Source organism: Giraffa tippelskirchi, chromosome 9, assembly GCF_054371585.1.
Source record: "Giraffa tippelskirchi isolate mGirTip1 chromosome 9, T2T-mGirTip1v1.2.pri, whole genome shotgun sequence".
In the NCBI taxonomy this organism is placed as follows: Eukaryota; Metazoa; Chordata; class Mammalia; order Artiodactyla; family Giraffidae; genus Giraffa; species Giraffa tippelskirchi.
Genome location: NC_137283.1, coordinates 57,207,220 through 57,226,993, shown reverse-complemented (window position 1 = coordinate 57,226,993; position 19,774 = coordinate 57,207,220). Strand labels below are relative to the sequence as shown.

General features: G+C 50.5%; 1 protein-coding gene and 1 long non-coding RNA gene across 4 annotated transcripts; both read right to left on the bottom strand.

Moving 5' to 3' along the window:
• Positions 1-155: 155 nt before the first annotated feature.
• Positions 156-12,814, bottom strand: RPN1 (ribophorin I). 3 transcript variants are annotated; one of them, XM_081526588.1, is made up of 10 exons: positions 12,539-12,814; positions 10,097-10,161; positions 9,256-9,562; positions 6,237-6,446; positions 5,233-5,425; positions 4,768-4,867; positions 3,990-4,128; positions 3,724-3,843; positions 1,665-1,972; positions 156-743 (listed from the first exon to the last, which is right to left on the bottom strand). In XM_081526588.1, the coding sequence occupies exons 1-9, from the start codon at positions 12,797-12,799 to the stop codon at positions 1,673-1,675; spliced, it is 1,695 nt and encodes a 564-aa protein (XP_081382714.1). In that variant the 5' UTR covers positions 12,800-12,814; the 3' UTR covers positions 156-743; positions 1,665-1,672. The 3 variants fall into 3 exon arrangements, with proteins under 3 accessions (XP_081382714.1, XP_081382713.1, XP_081382712.1); XM_081526587.1 differs by having other exon boundaries at positions 1,677-1,972; XM_081526586.1 differs by having other exon boundaries at positions 156-705; positions 1,727-1,972.
• Positions 12,815-13,858: 1,044 nt separating this feature from the next.
• LOC145520335 (uncharacterized) lies at positions 13,859-19,096 on the bottom strand. The gene is made up of 3 exons (XR_014064416.1): positions 18,966-19,096; positions 17,976-18,516; positions 13,859-14,163 (listed from the first exon to the last, which is right to left on the bottom strand). It is a non-coding gene; the product is annotated as an uncharacterized LOC145520335 (long non-coding RNA).
• Positions 19,097-19,774: the final 678 nt, after the last annotated feature.

Below are 19,774 nucleotides of genomic sequence, written 5' to 3'. Positions count from 1 at the left end.
GTAACCTATACTTGCCACACAAACTTGCTCCCAGGAGCAAATCCGTCTTTTTTTTTGCAAATCGATTTTTAGTGGATAAAAAGCACTTCATGAAAGTACTATCCCCAAAGTTAAGAAATAAACTATGAGAGATTTTCAGCATGACAAAGCCCAAGTTCACAGTCCCAGCTTTATTGTCACTTGGTCACTCGTGCTTTAAAAAATACACTCTTGTAAAATACCACACATCAGGAACTAGGAGGCCGTAAAACAAGGGGCTTACAGGTGCCAAAAATATCCTAGGATTCAGAATAAACAAAACCAACTCAAAAACTTCTTCGTTCAAAAGACAAAGCTATTTTGTTTTTCATGACATTTAAGTTTTGTTGTTGTTTTAAAGGAATATTTTAGGGACAAAAAGGAAGCTTCCTGCGTTGCCTGAGGCAGGGCCCGACTTCTGTCTTCCTTGAAAGCATTTTGCAAAATCCAGAAGACAGCCTGTGCTGGCCTTGATGTTCACTCCCAAGCCTGCCCTCTGCAGGGCTACAGGGCATCCAGGATGTGGTCGATCTTGCTGACCAGCTCCTGCCGCTTTCCCGAGATGAGTTTCTCGTTCTCGATGTACGTGTCTTTCTTGAGCTTGCCAGCCACCAGCCGCTCAGCCTCCACCGCCGACTTCAGGACCAGCTCCTTGACCTGCGCGTCCAGTTTCTGCATTTCGCTCACCTGGCCGAGGCAAGAGCAGGGCAGGATTGAGAGTGTCCCTGCACCACCTCCCAAGACAGGGACGCTGGAAGGAAAGGCCAGCTACACCCTATGAGCCCTGTTCCTTCAGTCTCTGCCCACCATGAGCCAGGCCTTTCACCACCCCGGCCCCAGCCGTGGAGGCTGTGAGGATCAAGTGTGAAAACACACGAGCCCCCCGGCACGGTGCTGGGCACACACAGGCACTCGGTGAACATTCGTTCTCTTCCCTCCCGCTGCCAAACTGGGCCAGGGACTCTGTCAGGCAAAGAACCAACAGCAGGGGCAGGCAATGTGCGTTACCACTGACTGGGTGTCAGGCTGAGGCCTTTACAGCCACATTCGTTCGACACTTAGTGAATATCTATGAGCCGTGGTGCTAGGCACGACTCTACGCTCTGGACAACAGCAGACAAGATAGACAGGCATCCCGCCCCCGGGAAGCCAACAGACAGTATACACTTGAGGACGTGAATAAGTGGGTCAGAAAGGGCAGGTGCGCTGATGAGAACAGCACAGGGCGACAGGAGAAGGCAGGTGGTCGGGGGCTCTCGGCCTTATCCCCGGGCTTCCCACACTTCACACACACTGACAGGCTTGACACCCACGACGGCTGCAAGCTCAGCAAGGACACAACAGCTCCCCCCACTGCCCAATTTAGAGATGCGGAAACTGAGGCACAAAAGTTAGGTAACTTGCCAGGTTTGGATCCAAAGCCATCATTCTAAGTCCGTGCTCCTCCCCACAGCCTGAGCAGCTGCAGGAGCAGCTGTCCACACAGGTCCACACGGGCCACGTGGACAGTGCTGTGCAGGCCCGCAGTGCTGCCTCCAAATCCAGCCCCGAGACCCTAGATCACACACCCCCAGGGGGCACATGCAACACAGAAACACGACGGGTGTGCCTGCCCCAAAAGCGGGTGGCGAGCTGGGGTGTTCTACACCGTCGGCTACATGGAACGAGGCAGAATCAAGCCGGGTGCTTGGCGGCGGCAGGCACTTACTTTGTCACACAGGTCAGAGCCCTCGGTCTTCAGCCTGGACTGCAGCAGCGCCACCTCACCGGTCAAGGCCTTGTGCTCTGTCTCCAGGCTCTTCTTGCCGCTGTTGAGGGTGGACACATCTCGGGACTGTTTGTACCTGTTGACTGTCTCGTCAAAGTGACGGTAGAGACCTAGCCTCTTGTTGACCAGGGTCAAGACCTGCTCTGTGATACAGGCCACCTTCATCCTGGCTTCCGCAGCCGGGTCCTAGGGAGAGACACCGTGTGTGATGACATCTAGGCCTGAGCCCACTCCGACCGTGGCCTCCCAAGGAGCACCTGCCACCAGCTGTGCGAGCCAGAAAAGCATCTTCTTGGGAAGCCAGAGAACCACACTCGCCGACACTGACGCTGGACAGTTCAGCAGTGGGCAGCACGGGGACAGGAAGACGAGGCAGACGGTCACATCCAGGTCCGGCAGGAGGGACAGACAGGGTGAAAGGTACACTAACGCCAGGTGGGCCCACGAAAGGGCAGGGAGGTGCTGAGGGAGGGGAGATCACAGCTCGGCCGGGGGGCTTCCAGGACCTTTACTGCATCTCCCTCCCGCTCAGCACCTCCAAGTATTTCCAGAGCCTAAGGACGAAGCCCGAGCTCCTTGGCCACCACACCCTTTAGACGTGGCCCCGTACGCTCCCCAGAACCTCTCACCACGGGCCTACTGCAGAGAGCAGTGGACAGTGATCCAACGAAGCAACACTGAATCCAACCAACCAACCAACAAGGAAAGCTTTCCCTTACAGTGGACAGCCACCTACTAAGGTGAAAGGCCCCGTAGTTTTTCAGCCACCACAACTGGGAACAGATTCAGACGAGAACCAATAACGAATACTGTTAACTAATGGGTGAACGTATACAGTATTTATATAGCCTCAAACAGACTGTATGTTAATTGCAAAGAGAAAACCAGTAAGTTTTTGGCGAAGAAACCAGACAGGCACCAAGTCATCCAAGAAGTCAACATCACCAACCCTGGACCAGCTGACACCAGGTGCCTCCTGACATCACACACCACAGACACAGCACCAGTTTATCACGTTCTTACCAAAAATGCATAATAGGAATTCTCAGGGAGAACCGTAAGAAACCTAAATTGCAAATGTTCCAGATCAAAGGAGACTAAGGAAATATGACAACTAAATGCAGCGCACCACCCTCAACAGAAGTCTCAAGTATGAAAACCACCCGCTCTAGAAGCCCCCCTTGGGGCAGTAGGTGCAGGGCACGGGTGGTCATCACGGGACATCACGTTCCCGAGGTCGAGCCTCTGGGTGCTCCAGCCACTGGAGGCGGCGCCTGCAGGCTGTACACACCCGTGTATGCGCGCGGAGGGTCGGCGCCTCCCTCTCAGATGGTTCAGGGAGAAAATTCCAGACAGGCAGGGGCCAAGTGTTAACTGCTCCGTCCGGGTGAAGTGGGCACACAACTTATTTTTACTGTTCTTGCAAAATGTCTACATGTAGAATTATCTTAAAACTCAGCATTTTTTAAATTAATCAAACAATAAGCAGTTTTTATACCTTAGGAAACGAGCATATGTCAGCATAAAACCTGGACTCAGCCCTTCCACGTGACAGAGCTAACTGGCCGCTGCCCGGCGCACCCCTACCCTGGACAGCCTGGGGGTCCACAGAACCAGCTGGACCAAGGTCCCTGTTCCAACCCACAGGCCCCACTGAAGGCCGCCCTGCTGCCTGCACGCCGCTCCCTCCAGCCAGACGCCCTCCCACCTCCTGCCCGGTGGGGCGCCTCGCTCCAGAGCACACGCTCTGCCCGCCACCCTCTCCACGGTACTCGCCGCCTGGCGGCAGCCTGCCCCCACAACATCACGGGCCTGTGATGACAGCGACAGGAGGAGGGGGCTCCAAGGTTAAGGATCAGCCGAGGCCACACAGCGTGTCGTCCAGACGGACGCAGGGTAAGCGCGTCAAGCACGCCACGCAGGTGGCAGCGCGGTACCTTCGTGATGGAGAAGTCCAGCCGGACGTAGACAATGACGGTGAAGAAGAGGATGTAGAAGGCGGCCACCACCAGCAGCGGCTCCTGCAGCATGAGCACCTTGTTGAAGCTGTAGTGCACCTGGGGAGCAGAGCGCTGCTGACCGAGTCCTCCCAGACCCTGAGCCCCGGGGAAGGGGCCTCGCCAGGCCCCACACGCCCGCCGGCCCCCGCCCGCTCCAGGCCCCTGCCCGCGGCTGCTCGCGGGGAGCAGGCGCGCATGCCTACCACGATGTCCTGGATGTGCTGCTCCACCAGGTTCTCCTTGTGGGCCACGATGACGGGGCGGCCGAACGTGTCCAGATACGTGTAGTGCAGCTCGTCCGGGCCGCGGCTGACCTCATAAGGACTGTCCACCTGGATGTTCCTGCAGGAGACAGGGCGAGACAGCCCCAAACCGCGCTCACCAGCTGGCTCCACCACGCAGATCCCAAGGCCCAGGGACCCTCCAGGGTCCCAAGTTCTAGTCCACTCCACTCCCCTCCCAGCACGGGTTTCGCCTGGCCCCGAGACCACGGACCCGCTGCCAGAAAGGCCTGCGTGTGAGCACATTTCGTCCCCCGTGCCAAGGGCAGGTGGCCCTCCGAGGGTCCACTGGTTTCCACCGGCTGGACTCCTGGAAATGCTGGGCTCTGTCCTTCCCCAACCTGGTTCAACTGAGGCCGTCTTCTGATGAGATCCCTCACCCTTCCAGATTCCTTGCTTTCTGCTTAAACTGGCCAAAGACAGCTCCTCTGTCCATAACCACGGAACCTGATACACTCTCTGAGACTCTGCCCTTCTGAACCTGGTGTGACCAGCCCGGGACAGGACACTGTCTCCACTGTCCTTCCCTCTGCGAGGAGCACAGCACAGGCCACCCGCCTGCCTCGGGCCATCACCCGGGCCTGCTGTGAATGTCCCAGGTTAAACCACCAGGAGCCCCTCCTCTGCGCCCTGGAATCCCGCGTCCCCGAGGCACCAAGAGGGCAGGACCAGGAGGGACGGGAAGGGAGGTCACACTCACTTGGCCCCTTCCGGCAGGATGATCTTCACAGTCAGAGAGTCTATGACCTGCTCGTCAAACACGTGGTCCACCAGCCTCATCTTCAACGCGTACTGGTCTCCTGAGGGTCGAGCAGACACAGCAGTGGGTGGTTCCTGTGCGCCTTTCCAGCAAGTACTAGAACCCAGGCCCTGAGCACCACACGAGGAGACGCCGGCCACCACCAACTGCCCGCCACTAATGAAAGAACACGTCAGCCGACTCTTGCTGAAGGAGCTCCCTGCGTCTGACTGGGCTCCAGAGACAGCTGTCAGTGTGCTGGACACACAGAAGCCACCTATGAGAAGGGGTTCCCGATGCCAGCCTTCCTGAGAATGACGAGAACATGCTCTCCCCAGCAGATCATCACACACAACAATGACAAAACCCATAGGAAAGAAAAAGACAGCCTTTGCCTTTTCTACCCTCAAATTACTGAAGACTGACCCAAGTTATAGAGGTACTCGTAGCTTGGGAGGTTGTAGCCAACAATGTAATGGGTCTTCCACCCGCCAAAAAGAGGGAAGCGAGGCCGGATTTCCATCTCTACAGAGTCGTCCAGAATGAGGAGGTGGCTGGTGGACACGTTGCCAATCTCATCGCGGTAGTACACGTCCTGGGCAGCGGCAGGAAGGATGGTCTGCAGAGAGCGAGAACACTTTTTGAAGACTCCAAAAACTGACCCAGAGAAGTACCACCAAGCCCAGGAGAGATGTCCTGCCCCGAGCTCCTCCCCACAGCACTCCGTAATGAAACCGTCTCCACGTAAACCAGCTCAGGGAAGCCCAACTGCCCCCAACAGGCTTCGGAGTTCAAGATACCTCATTTGCTTCCCAGTCAAGGTTGGCAAATAGCCAGATTCTCATAAATACCTTTGCAAATGCTAAGGACTTACTACAAAGCTAAAAATAATCTGTAAGTTGTTCTGCAGGAAGGGAAACTGAAGATGGAAGAAATCACATCAAATCACTAGACGGTTTATGGTTTATTTACAAAAGGGGTTTCTCCACCTAGTATTTTTTACAATTTTTTAAAATTTTTACTTACTTTTAAATTATTTGCTTCCAAATCTGTAAGCCCATTTTGATAATCGAGGGGAAATATAATGCCTTTGCTCACTGAGCCCTCCTGTCTTATGCAGGCATGTGAACATGCTTATAAGTTTGCATTTATAAGACAAAACAAGATATAAAACTATATACGCAACACGATCAAATGTTTTTTAAAAATGATATTATATATAAGTGTCAGCAAGACTAGGGTCTGGTTTTGTTTTCCTTTCTCCATTATTCCCATTTTCTTTAAATGGCTTACTTACATGAATGAGGGCTTTTTTTGGGGGAGGGGGCTGTGCTGCTAGCCCCCCGACCAGGGAATGAGGCTGGGCCGCAGCTCCCTCTCTGACTAGATAGTCACGGTGTGTCCCAGGGCCCAAGCCCAACACCCCACACCTTAAAAGAACGGATGGAGGAGATTCCACTGTCTGGCTGCCTCTGGTAATCATAGCGCGAAAAAGGCCCCTTCAGCACAGCCCCCGTGTGCTTCAGGTCCACGTTTTCTTCCACGGCAATGTTCCCCCAGTGGGAGACCTCGATGACGCGGGTCATGCTGGTGATGGTCAGGAAAGGGCTGTTGTTCTCAGAATGCACTCTGAACGTGTCCTGGAGAGGAAGGAACAAGGAGCTCAAGGATGTGAGGGAACAGGAAGCCACACCAGCTCACGGCAAACTGACTGCAGACAACGTACACCTCAGCGCCAGGATGGTTAAACACAAAACTCCATGCTTCTTTAAAAATCTTAAGTTGTAAATAAAGAAAAACTGTAACGAGGAAATATCAATACATGTAAGAGCTAATGAAGACATAATCTCTCACCAGTGAGCTAACAAATAGCTTAAAACTGAGCAAGACACATAGTATTACTGGATTTTTCTAACCTGGAGAAAAGTTATCTGGAAAAATTCACAGAAGAGATTTTTTAAGATAATATATTGTTATATAGCTAACGTGTATGTATGTGACAGTCACTCCTTTATGAGCTCTAAATAAATATACAATTTCATTTAATCTTCAAAACATCATAATGAAGTAAGTACTACTTATCCCCATTTTACAAATAAAAACACCCAGAGGCCCAGCAGTTAGTATCAGAAAATCTTTCTGGTCACAGATACAAAGAACAGATTGGTGGTTGCCAGAGACATGCGTTGCAGAAATGGGTGAACTATTTTGTTTCTTTTTAAATAAATTGAATAAAAAAATGTTTAAAGGTAAAATGACAAAAAGACCAGAAAATATAAATTAAAAAACCTGCACAGCTAAGTAAACTATCAACAAAATGAAAGGTTACCTATGAACGGAAGAAATTTGCAAATGACACAGCTAATTAGGGGTTAGTATCCAAGATATAAAAAGAACTTGTACCATTCAACATCAAAAACCAATTTAAAAATGGGGAGAGGAGCTGAATAGACATTTTTCCAAGGAAGACATTCAGATGGCCAAAGGCAAATGAAAAGACACTCAACATCACTAATCATCAGGGAAGTGATGATTAGTGAGATATCACCTATCAGAATGGCTGTTACTAAAAAGATAACAAATAGCAAGTGTTGGCAAGGATGTGGAGAAGGAACCCTCATGCACCGCTGGTCAGAATGTAAACTGGGGCAGCCACTATGGAAAACAGTGGAGATTCCTCAAAAATTTAAATTAAAGAAAGAGATTCCTTAAGAAATTAAAAATGCAACTACCATATGACCCAGCAATCCTATTTCTCAGTCTCTATCCAAAGAAAACGAGAACACTAATTAGAAAAGATACTGGCACCTCAAAGTTCATAGCAGCATCATTTACAACAACCAAGATACAGAAGCAACCCAAGTGTTCATCAACCGATGAACGCATACAGGTGTGAGGTACATACACAGAGTGGGACTCTACTCTCTCAAAAAAGAATGAAATCTTGTCATCTGTGACAACACGGATACATCTAGAGGGTATTACCTAAGTAAAATATTACTCCGAGAAGACAAATACTGTATGGTTTCACTTATATGTAGAATCTAAAAAACAAACGAACAAAGGAAATAGAAGCAGAGTCATAGAAACAAACAGGCGGTTACCAGAGGGGACGGGAGGGGAGCTGGAGAGGGAGAGAAACAGGTGAGGGATGCCGAGAGGAAAAACACTCCACTCGCAAAATTTGTGGGGTGTATAGTCAGCAACTTTAGTATCTTTGTATGGTGACATATCATAGCTGCACTTACCGTGGTGGTCATTTAGAAATACACAGAAATATCGAATCACTATGTCACGTAACAGAAGCTAATGAAGTGCTGTAGGTCAATTAAACTTCAAAAAGCAAAAAACAAATTCCCAAAAAAAGAGATCAGATTTGTGGCAGCCAGAGGCGGGGGGTGGGGGTAGGGGTGGGGGTGGAGGGAAGGGGAACTGGATGAAGGCAGTCAGAAGGTACAGACTTCCACTGATGACGTAAGTTAAGTCCTAGGGATGTAATGTGCAACATGATAAATGTAATTACTATTGCTGCACACTATACAGGAAGGTTAAGAGAGCAAGTAAATCTTAAGAGTTCTCATCACAAGAAGAGAGTTTAATTTTTTTAAATCTCAGAGCCCTTCGCCGCATGAACTTTATATATGAAGCGCCACAACTGGAGCCAAGGTCTGAACAGGTACCTGTCTCTTTAACTTTGTAAGAGCTGATGAATGTGTGCTACGCTCCTTGTGATAACTGTTTCATGAGGAAGTCAAATCACTGCACTGTACGCCTTGAACTTACTCAGGGCTGTATGTCAATTATATCTTGCTAAAGCTGGAAAGAAAAAAAAGAAAAGACAAGCAAAATACCTTTCTTTCCCAAAAATGGACAAGATAAGGTATATTTTAATTCTTACAGCTCTGGCCACTTCATTCATTCTATGACTAGATTTTCAAAAATCCAACTGAATTATTAATCGTATGTGATTGCATTTAATGCCAGTACTGACAAGGGTGTGGGGAGACTGGCAGTCTCATACTGCTGGTGCCGTAACAAACTGGCTAAAGTTTCTGAAAAACCATCTGGCAGTACACCACAAGAGATTTTTAAATGTCCATATGCTTTGCTTTGAGAACTTTAAAAAAAAATCTACCCTGAGAGTATAGAGCGAAAAAAAGAGAAAGGCTGGCTGAAGCCTTACAGGTAGAGCTCGAATGCCACTGTGACACCTCTGCCCGCGATGCTTTGTCTGCTTCTGCCCCAAGTCCCACCTCCTTTAAAAAGTCCTCCTCAAGCCCCAGCCTCTACCTGAACTCCCAGGAGGAGGACAGTGAGCCCCACAGAGTCACTTCTCAGCAGGTTAAAATCCTGGGGTTGGTTTTACAAAGGGCCCTGGAGTCCCACCCAAGCCTCTCAACGAGCAGTCCCTCCAGGACTCCAGAGCAGACGAGTGCTGCAAGGGCCCACCTGACTGTAGGCAGGGACGTCGCGGAAGGGTCCGTAATCCAGGAGGTCCTCGGAGCGCGTGGGGTTCCCCAGCTTGGTGTAGCTCTCTACATTCCGGGAGGCGAGCTTCACACGCATGGTCTGTGTCTTGGTTGGGTAGGGAGAGTAGAAGTAATGGTTCCCCTCAAACACCACGAACTGTTTCTCCGACTGGGTGATCTGGGTTGGGTAGGGCTGAAGCACGTGGGTATAAACGGCTTCCACGATGACTGAGATCTTGGCCCCAGGATCAAGAGCCACTGGGAGCTTGACTGTGAAGAATCTCCCGCTGCAGGATGAATGAGGAGAAATGAGACCAAAACATTGAAAAAAGAACAGCTCAAAGTCACAGCAATACTTTGTACCAAGGTAACACCTCTTGCCTCTAAGAGATTACCTTCAACCTATCAATTTAAACCTTTTAAGACAAACGTCCAGGGAGTTCCCTGGTGGCCTAGGGGTTAGGTTCTGGGCTTCCACTGTGGTGGCTCAGGGAAGATCCCGCAAGCCAGGCAGTGTGGCCAAAAAAAACCTCTCAAACAAAATAAAAATAACAAATGTTTACATGTTCATCTCAAGGTTGTTTACAAAAGAATGTCAAACAACCCAAACGTCCAACAACAGGGTAAGTGTTGAAAACATCCCAGTGGAGCCACACATGGAATGTTGGCTGACACTAAAAGATGCTTATAGGTGTACTAACTGAAACAGCCTCTAACACACTGGGCACGTTCTAAGCGACTCTCTTGTTAAGATTTCAACCCTGGCGTGATAACCTGCAACCGAAGGAGGCAAGACAGAGAGATTCCGACTGTCACCTTACCTTTTACCCTTAATTTTGGTTTCTCTTACTTCCAGATTGTTCTCTTCCTCATCCTCTCCCTTCACCTGCAAGAGGACAAAGGAAGTTATTCTTTTTTGTCTTTTAGCCTCTAAATTTTGAGTCAGCAATTAACTAACTGCCTCAGAATGTCCACAGTAAACTATTCCAGCTGCCAGAACTTCGTGAAGATCGAATTCTGGTTTCAACAATAATTTTTCAACCAAAATACAGGAACACTTCAAAAGACTGACTTTTGCACTGAATAAGCTGTATAATATGCTCCATAAAATCATAGTATTTTCCTGAATGATAAAATACACACATACAAATTAAAATTATACTTCCAACTACACTTCACATTCCCAAATATAAAGGCCGGAAAGGTTTCTTTCTGGAGATTTTCTTCTTCATTTACACATAAATAGGCATGGGAAAAAAACCCAGCATTATTTATTGTTATAGTAGAAAAGTCTCATGCATAATGAAAACTGACTTTACTTGCACAAAAGAAATTAACAGTGGCACAAGCAACGGCACGACACACTCCTTCACCCTTATCCTTTCCTGTAACCCAACTGGCAACCATGAAGAGGATGCCAACCCCAGCAGGCTGCAGGGTCCTTCTGACGAAGAGCAGGCATCTCGAATGAGACTGTGGAGCAGGTGATAAGGAAAGAACTTATACACCCACCACTGATCTCTTTGCCAACCTAGCCTCCACCAAAAGAAAAAAATTTAAGACCACCTTTCAGGACTGAAGCAGTGATTCCCAATAGAGTACACAAAGCTATAATGAGAAAGCTATTTGTAGCATCTCAAAAAGCCTAAGAGTTATCATACTGTCATCCTCAACACAGTCATACAGCCTAATGAACAAAACCAATTTCACTTCTTTGGCTAGACTCTTATCACAATGGGAACATTCTAGTATACTATTTATCAGGAACTCTCATTGTTCAGTTATATGGTGCTTTTGTCTTAAGAAATATTCCTCTTCATTTTTAAGTATTTACCAGATTCACTGCCTAAACTAACAAAAGATTAGAGAGACAAAAGATTTCAAATATAGAATGCAAATGAAAGGAAAAATGTCTTTGGTGGCAAAGAGACAAGGAACCACTGGCTCCTAGTCACTGATCGCCGCCGCAGTCCCTTCCACCAGCTTCTGAAATTCTACATGTAAGGGTGAAAATAATTCCCTGAAAAAACTGCAAGCAACCGCACCAAGACTCCCAGTCAGTTGTTGGAAAATACACATCGTCTTGGTTAAGTTTATCATCCAGTTATGTCCCCCACCGACAAAGAGGTACAGGAGAGCCTCTCTTTTGGACTCCAAATCAAAGAAATGACTCTAGATAAATCTAGTGATGGGACTGCAGATTTTATACTCCTGCAGAACCCTGCCTCAGCGCCACCTAGGCCAGAAGAGGCAGTGTAGGGTGAAGAACACAAAGGAAGTTTGAAACAAACTAACCTAAGCCCTGACTCTACCCTAAGACTGCAGCAGGGCTTTAAACGACTCAGCCCCCAGACTCCAGCCCTCACCTGCAGTGAGAGTACACATCAAAGGGCTGTTGTGAGAGATAAATGCGAATGTACTTAAAATACCGACCACAACACCCAACACCGGGGAAATTCTCAGTAAGACATTAGTACAGTGACCCAGGTTGGAAGCACGCTCTCCAGGCATGATGGCCAGATAGCTTCTGCTGTCGTCTTGTTACACTGGCAACCTCGCTAGGTAGGAGGTGCTTTTTTAATCCATTCTTCCACAAAGCTCGAAGTAAAACTGCGTCCTACATCATGGAGGAGGCATGAAAGGGAACAGGAGTCATATCGGAAGCATGATCTCTATAAAGGCCACTTTACAGCTCCGGGTTCAGCAGTGCGACACTGTAATGACTGTTTTCCCAACTAATAATTGGGTAATCACTTAATGCATGTTGTCTAATGGGAACAGCAATAAAAGGTACACCTCTGTATATGTATATTCTCTACGCCCAAAGCCAACACTGCCTCCTCGAGGGACGTAAAACTGACCACTGAAATGCCTGGAAGAACAGAAGCCGACTAGGGAGCCATTTATTGCTTTACTGTCAGAATGAGAACAGGTCGCGGGAGGGAGAGAACTGGACTTTCCTTTTCTGTACCGCATTACTCGCACGAGTTTTTAAACTAACTTAGAGATGAGAGAACTGTTTTTTAAAGCGTTCTTCGCAGCCGTAAGAAATGCGTTCTGTGTGCCACGGATTCAAAGAGACACAACCTTGGAAGCAGGAGACCTGAGTTTCCGACCGCTGTGGCCAGAGGCGGCTCCCCGTGACCCCGCGCTCCGGCCGCGCGCACCCCCGCAGGCCCGGGGCCCGGCCGCCCGCGCCGCAGGCCAGTGCTGACGTGTCCGGGGCGGACGCCGAGCCGCTCCGCCGCCCGCGACCCGCTCACCTGCACGCCGAGGTGCGCGAGCCGAGCCTCCAGCTCGGGCTCCAGCGCCAGCAGGAAGGAGGCGGCGCGGGGCGAGGAGCCGCCGCCCGCGTGCGCCAGGACCACCTCGGCCGTCACCTTGGCCAGGTGGCTGCTCAGGTCCACCGTGCGCTTCACGTCCTCGTTGACCAGCGGCGGCGCGTCCGAGGAGGCGCGGCCCGGCGTCGGGGCGCAGGCCGCGAGCAGCAGCAGCTGCAGCAGGCAGGCTGCGGGCGCCTCCATAGCCGGGACTGAGCTGAGCCGCAGGGCGCCCGTCCCCCGCGCCCCCGTGCGCGCCCCGCGTCCGCCACGACGCGTCCGCCACGGCGCAGCCGCCCATTGGCCCAGCCGGCGCCCAAGATGGCGGCGCCCGCCCGAGGACCCGGTCTCCATGGCAACGGGCGGCCCGCCGAGCGCCTGCCTGCGCGCGCCGCGGCCTCGCGTCCCAGAGGGCGGTGCTTGCTGTCCCTACCGCCGGAAGGCCGAGCGGCAGCTGCGTCCGTCCCCCGGAAGTGCCGCAGATGAGTGGGCGGCATGTTACTTTTTAGCTTAGATAATACTGCCCCCCCCAATTCTCTGTAAACCTGAAGACACTTGCATTCTCCTCATTAACTCATTGACTGTCTCAAGAAGCGACTTGACTGAACTTTGAGTTGCATACCCATCTGAAGGAGGGACAGGAAGACATCCTTTTAGCGGAGAACCTAGTTTTGGTGAGGAAGAGCGAGAGGGAAGATGTCTGGAAGATGTTGCGCAACCTGGGCCACGGAACTCCGCAGGCAAGTGCACCAAACATCACTGGTGCACGAAGGGAATGAGACCCCAGTCTAGGCCAGACTCGCTGTCCCAGAAGCTGGAACCTGAAGGCAGCAATTACACCTGAAAACTGCAGAACTGACTCGTCTGCCCTGGGAGGCCTCAGAGCTGGCTCTGGTCCCGGTTTCTTTGTGTGTGCTTCTTCAGTACCTCCCTGGACCCGAACCTCCCTGGACCCTGGGGGCACAAGCCCTTCTCAGAAACGGAAGAGGCAGGAGCTCATCCTGTCGTAGCGACGCGTCCTGGGAAACAAACTCACTCAGAAGGACATTGCAGATAGTGGAGTGCAGTTTATTACACCAGTGGGCCCAAGGCAGAGTCTCCTCTTAGCCAAGGACCCCGACCAGTTTTTGTGAAAACCTTACATGCCCTAAGTGTACGTGCTCAAACCCCCCTCCCCTAATTCCTTGAAACTAGTCTGGACCAGGTAAAAGATATAATCAAAGTTAACCCATGATTCATGTGTCATAAGCCTAGAGAGTTAAAGAGTAGACATTTATCAATAGGCCTGTGGTCATATCCCAATAAACATAATGGAATTTACAACTTTGTTCTGTTACATAGAGAATTAGCATATTTTTTTAGGTGACGGAGAGTCCAAGTACAAGTCCTGAGGCGCTTTTATCCAGGGGGGTCTGGTTTTCCATTGGTATGCCATCTCTATAGACACTGGGCACAAAGTTCAGAGTCCATTGGGAGGGTGACCATGCGTGTAGCCTAATGTTCACAGCCTGGCCTAAGATGGAGTCCAGCTCTGTTTCCTCCTTCAATCTTACCCTGCCATTAGTAACCTGGGATCAAAGTCAAAAAGACATTATAAGTGAAAAAGACTACAGATCAGTATGTTTTATGAATATATATGAAAATATTCTCAATAGCATATTAGCAAACCAAATCCAGCAGCATATAAAAATAATTATTACCATGATCAAGTGGGCTTTTCCAAGAATATGAGCATGGTTTAACATTCAAAAGTCGAGTGACGGGGCTTCCCTGGTGGCTCAGTGGTAAAGAATCTGACTGCCAGTGCAGGAAACATGAGTTCGATCCTTGGTCCCAGAAAAATCACACGTGCTGTGGAGCAAATAAGCCCCATAGGCCCCAACTGTTGAGCCTGTGCTATTCGGTTCAGTTCAGTTCAGTCACTCAGTTGTGTCCGACTCTTTGTGACCCCATGGACTACAGCACACCAGGCCTCCCTGTCCATCACCAACTCCTGGAGCTTGTTCAAACTCATGTCCGTCAAGTCGGTGATGCCAACCACCCAGCTCATCCTCTGTCTTCCCCCTCTCCTGCCTTCAATCTTTTCCAGCAACAGGGTCTTTTCAAACGAGTCAGTTCTTCACATCAGGTGGCCAAAGTACTGGAGTTTCAGCTTTAGCATCAGTCCTTCCAATGAATATCCAGGACTGATTTCCTTTAGGATGGACTGGTTGGATCTCCTTGCAGTCCAAGGGACTCTCAAGAGTCTTCTCCAAAACCATGGTTCAAAAGCATCAATTCTTTGGCGCTCAGCTTTCTTTATAGTCCAGCTCTCACATCCATACATGACTACTGGAAAAACCATAACTTTGACTAGATGGACCTTTGTTGGCAAAGTAATGTCTCTGCTTTTTAATATGCTATCTAGGTTGGTCATAACTTTTCTTCCAAGGAGCAAGTGTCTTTTACTTTCTTGGCTGCAGTCACCATCTGCAGTGATTTTGGAGCCTCGAAAAATAAAGTCTCTCACTGTTTCCACTTTTTCCCTATCTATTTGCAGTGAAGTGATGGGACCAGATGCCATGATCTTAGTTTTCTGAATGTTGAGTTTTAAGCCAACTTTTCTTCCCAGGAGCAAGTGTCTTTTAATTTCATTGCTGCAGTTACCATCTACAGTGATTCTGGAGCCCAGAAAAATTAAGTCAGCCACTGTTTCCCCTGTTTCCCCATCTATCTGCCATGAAGTGATGGGACCAGATGCCATGATCTTAGTTTTCTGAATGTTGAGCTCAGCTGAGTTAAATTCACCCATTCCAGTCCATTTTAGTTCACTGATTCCTAAAATGTCCACTTTCACTCTTGCCATCTCCTGTTTGACCACTTCCAATTTGCCTTGATTCATGGACCTAACGTTCCAGGTTCCTATGCAATATTGCTCTTTGCAGCATTGGACTTTGCTTCCATCACCAGTCACATCCACAACTGGGTGTTGTTTTTGCTTTGGCACCATCTCTTCATTCTTTCTGGAGTTATTTCTCCACTGATCTCCAGTAGCATATTGAGCACCTACTGACCTGGGGAGTTCATCTTTCAGTGTCCTATCTTTTTGCCTTTTCATACTGTTCATAGGGTTCTCAAGGCAAGAATACTGGAGTGGTTTGCCATTCCCTTCGCCGGTGGACCACGTTTTGTCAGAACTCTCCACCATGACCTGTCTGTCTTGGGTAGCCCTACATGGCAGAGAAGCCCCAGCAAGATGGTAGGCACTGGAGTGGCGGCTGTGTGGCGCTAGAGCGGCTGTGAGGCGCTAGAGCGGCTGTGAGGCAATACCCCATGTCCAATGGCAGAGAAGCCCCAGCAAGGCTGTAGGTGCTGGAGCAGCAGCTGTGCAGTGCTCAAGCAGCTGCGAGGAGATACCCCCCATCCACAGGCAAAGGAGAAGCCCCAGCAAGACAGTAGGAGGGGAGAAATTGCATTTAGAACCATACCCCATACCCGCCAGAAATGCTCAGAGGGCTGAAACAAACCTTGTGCGCACCAGGACACGGGGACCCCACAGAGACTGAGACAGAACTGTGTTTGAGGTTCTCCTGTGGCGGTACGGGGTCAGCAGTGGACTGTCGCAGGGACGGGCTCTGGGTGCAGCAGACCTGGGTATGGCATAAGCCCTCTTGGAGGAGGTTGCCATTAACCCACCATATAGCTGCCAGAACTTACACAGGACTGGGAAATAGACTCTTGAAGGGCAGAAACAGAACCTTGTGCACCAGGACCCAGGGGAAAGGAGCAGTGACCCCACAACAGACTGACCCAGACTTGCCCGTGAGTGTCCAGGAGTCTCTGGCAGGGGCGGGGGTCAGTGGTGGCCTGCTGCAGGGCTCGGGGCACTGAGCGTGGCACTGCATGCATGGGACCTTTTGAAGGAGGTCGCCATTATCTTCATTACCTGCACCATAGTTTGGCCCCAGGTAAATAGCAGGGAGGGAACATAGCCCTGCCCATCAACAGAAAATTGCACTCAAGATTTACTGAGCATGGCCCTGCCCATCAGAACAAGACCCAGTTTCCCCCTCAGTCAGTCCCTCCCATCAGGAAGCTTCCATAAGCCTCTTACTCTTCTCCATCAGAGGGCAGACAGACTGAAAACCACAATCACAGGAAACTAACCAATCTGATCACATGGACCACAGACTTGCCTAACTCAATGACACTATGAGCCACGCTATGCAGAGCCTGTGCTATAGAGCCCGGCAACCACGGAGCCCTCGTGCCATAACTCCTGAAGTATGTGTGCCCTAGAGCCTGTTCCTGCCATCATAAGGACATGCCCATGTGCTGCAGCTAGAGAGCAGCCCCTGCTGCTGCAACTAGTGAAAAGCCCGAGCAGCAAGGAAGGCCCAGGACAGCCAAAATAAGTAAATAAAAATTGTTTTAAAAAGTCAATTAATGTAGTACACTATAATGCTAAAATAAAAACGAAGGAGCAATGATGATTCCAAGATAAACAAAAATGGAGAGTTTGTTGCTAGCAAACCTGCATTCCAAGAAATAATAAAGGGAGTCTTTCAGGCTAAAGTGAAATGACACTAGTCAGTAACTTGATTCCAAATGCAGGCGAAAAGAGCACCAATCAAGATAAATGTAAGCAATAACATAATGTACTTTTGTTTGTAGCTTTTTTATTGTTCTATTAAAAGAACAATATTCTATTAAAAGAACAATCTTTTTTATTGTTCTAAAAGACAACTGCAAGGGGAATTCCCTGGCAGTCCAGTGGTTAGAACTCTTGGTGCTTTCACTGCCAAGGTCCAAGCTCGATCCCTGGTTGGGGAACTAGGGTTCCACAAGCCAAGCAGCACAGCCGAGAAAAAGACAATTGCATGAAGGATTAATTATTCACATTATGTGGATACAAGTGGAAAGGCCTGCTGTTCCTGTTTGCTTTGGTTAGTGTTGTCCAGTATGAATGTCCAGGACAATATTAGACAATTTCAGTGTTGGACAGTCACAGAGAAACAAGATGAGGTTTCCTTACTTCATTTCTCCTGCAACAAGGTAGTAATATCAGTGATGTGCACACCTGGCTTAACAAACCTTGTATATTTCCAAAGAACAGAAACAGCATCTCCCTTGGGTCATGTGATGAGGAGGAGGGTGAAAACCGACTCAGACTTGCCCTTAACCACTGTACCTCCATTAAGGCGCTAACTCACATCACCCCTGTAGGAACTGATACAAACGTGATTTTCCACTTTAAAGAGAAGCCCTGGAATGCATCTAATTTCCAGAAAGATGAAACTACCCTGATGGAAATTGAGGTGGTCTGATTGCTGGTTTGAAGCAGGTAGAGCGGGTAATCTTATCTAAGGAGCCTTTAAATCACTATCTTTGAGCTTCTTACTTAGCATGCAAGTACTGTGCATCTTGATGTGTGAATCCCAAAGACATGTAGTCCTCCTCATGGAAGAAGACAAGCAGGAGCCCTCCAAGGGAGGCCAGGCGGCCAGACTCCTGACAGAGCCAGGACGGCCTCTGGGCACCGCCCAACTTGTCAGGTCGCTGCAGGCTGAGAGAGCTGGTAGCCAGGTGGTACCAGAACACTAGCCCGTGACAAGCCGTCACCAGCCACAGGAGAGGAACATGGCTGTGTGGTCTGGCTTCTTGGTGCAGCTGGGGACAGTGCTTCCCACGACCACCACCGTCTGCTTCACGGACACCTGGACACCCTCCGACGCGCTGCTGGGCTCGGCAGCTGAGCAGGTACTTTCACGCCTTGTCTGCTCCGTGGCCACCCTCTGCGGAAGCTTCCTCAGCTCCGGTCAGCAGGGTCCCCACCGCGTGCACCGCGCTGCCCCCTGTGCTGTATCAACTGCCCCTGCCCAGGAGGCTCCTCCAGATGTGACCCAGGGCGGCCCAGGCGGTCCTGCATAGGCTTGTTCTCACTACCACCGAGGGAGAAGAAACAGGCAGTCATTATGAACCCGTACTGTCATCCAAAAACTCAAGCCTCGCAACAACCCCCCGACCAGGTACTGTTCCCCATTTTACAGAAAGGGGAGACCTCCAGGCCGTCTTCCCCAGGGTTTAGCAGAGAGGGTAAGGAGGGCGCGTGTAAGCGGTAACAGTATATAGCACGGGCCTCACGGGCGGGGGAAGACTAATAAACCTCTAGGACTCTCATTGTCCAATGGGGTCATTGGAAAAGACCCTGATGCTGGGAAAGATTGCAGGCGCAAGAAGGGGACGACAGAGGGTGAGATGGTTGGATGGCATCACCGACTCAATGGACAGGAGTTAGAGTAAACTCTGGGAGTTGGTGAGGGACAGGGAGGCCTGGCGTGCTGCACTCCATGGGGTCGCAAAGAGTCGGACAGGACTGAGCGACTTTCACCTTTCACTTTCACTTAGGGCCCGCAACCCGAGCAGGCCGAGCCCCACCCGCTCCAACGTCGATGCGCATGCTCCCCAGGCCACTCCAGCCACGCCCCTGCCCGGCGCTTAAGTCAACGTCCCGACCTCTCAGAGACCCGGAAGCAGAATCCTCGCCGGGTCAAAGCTGTCGGCGCTTTTGCGGCGCTACCGCCAGAGGGCGCTCGCGCCGTCTTTGTCGCGCCGCTCGCGAGTCACGTCAGCGGCCGGTCCCGGAAATGGAGGGCTCTGCTGTACAAGATGGCGGCTTCCTGTGTGGCGGTACGGAACGCTGAGGGGCCGATCTGTTTCTGGGACACCCAGCGATCTGAGAGCTGGGATCGCAGTAGGCTCCCCGCGAAAGACAGCCTCCGCAGTGTCCCGCCGTCTTTGTCGTCGTTTAGGTGGCCAAGAGCCCAACATGGCGGCCCCCACTGCGCGGCCGGAAGTGGCCTGGCCGCCGTCGCTGGGTGCTCTCGCTGGGCCTCGGTGCTCGGCGGGGCGGTGGGGCGGCCTCACGGGCAACCGGCCCTGCCCTTTCTGGACTCGGCTCGGGGCTGAGGAAGACCCGCGGCCACATTAGGTGTTCCCCACCCCGGCAGTTTAGGTCGCCTCAGCGCCAGTCCCCCCAGCTGCCTCGCGAAGGCTGATCTTCCCGCCTTGCCCGCGAAAACAGGGATAACCAGGTGACACGAGTTAGTCCCTCCTCTCGGAGGACTGAGCTGCCGTGGCTGGAAAGCGCAGGACTGCTCCTACACTAATGTGGACCCAACCCAGCAGACACTAAGTGAG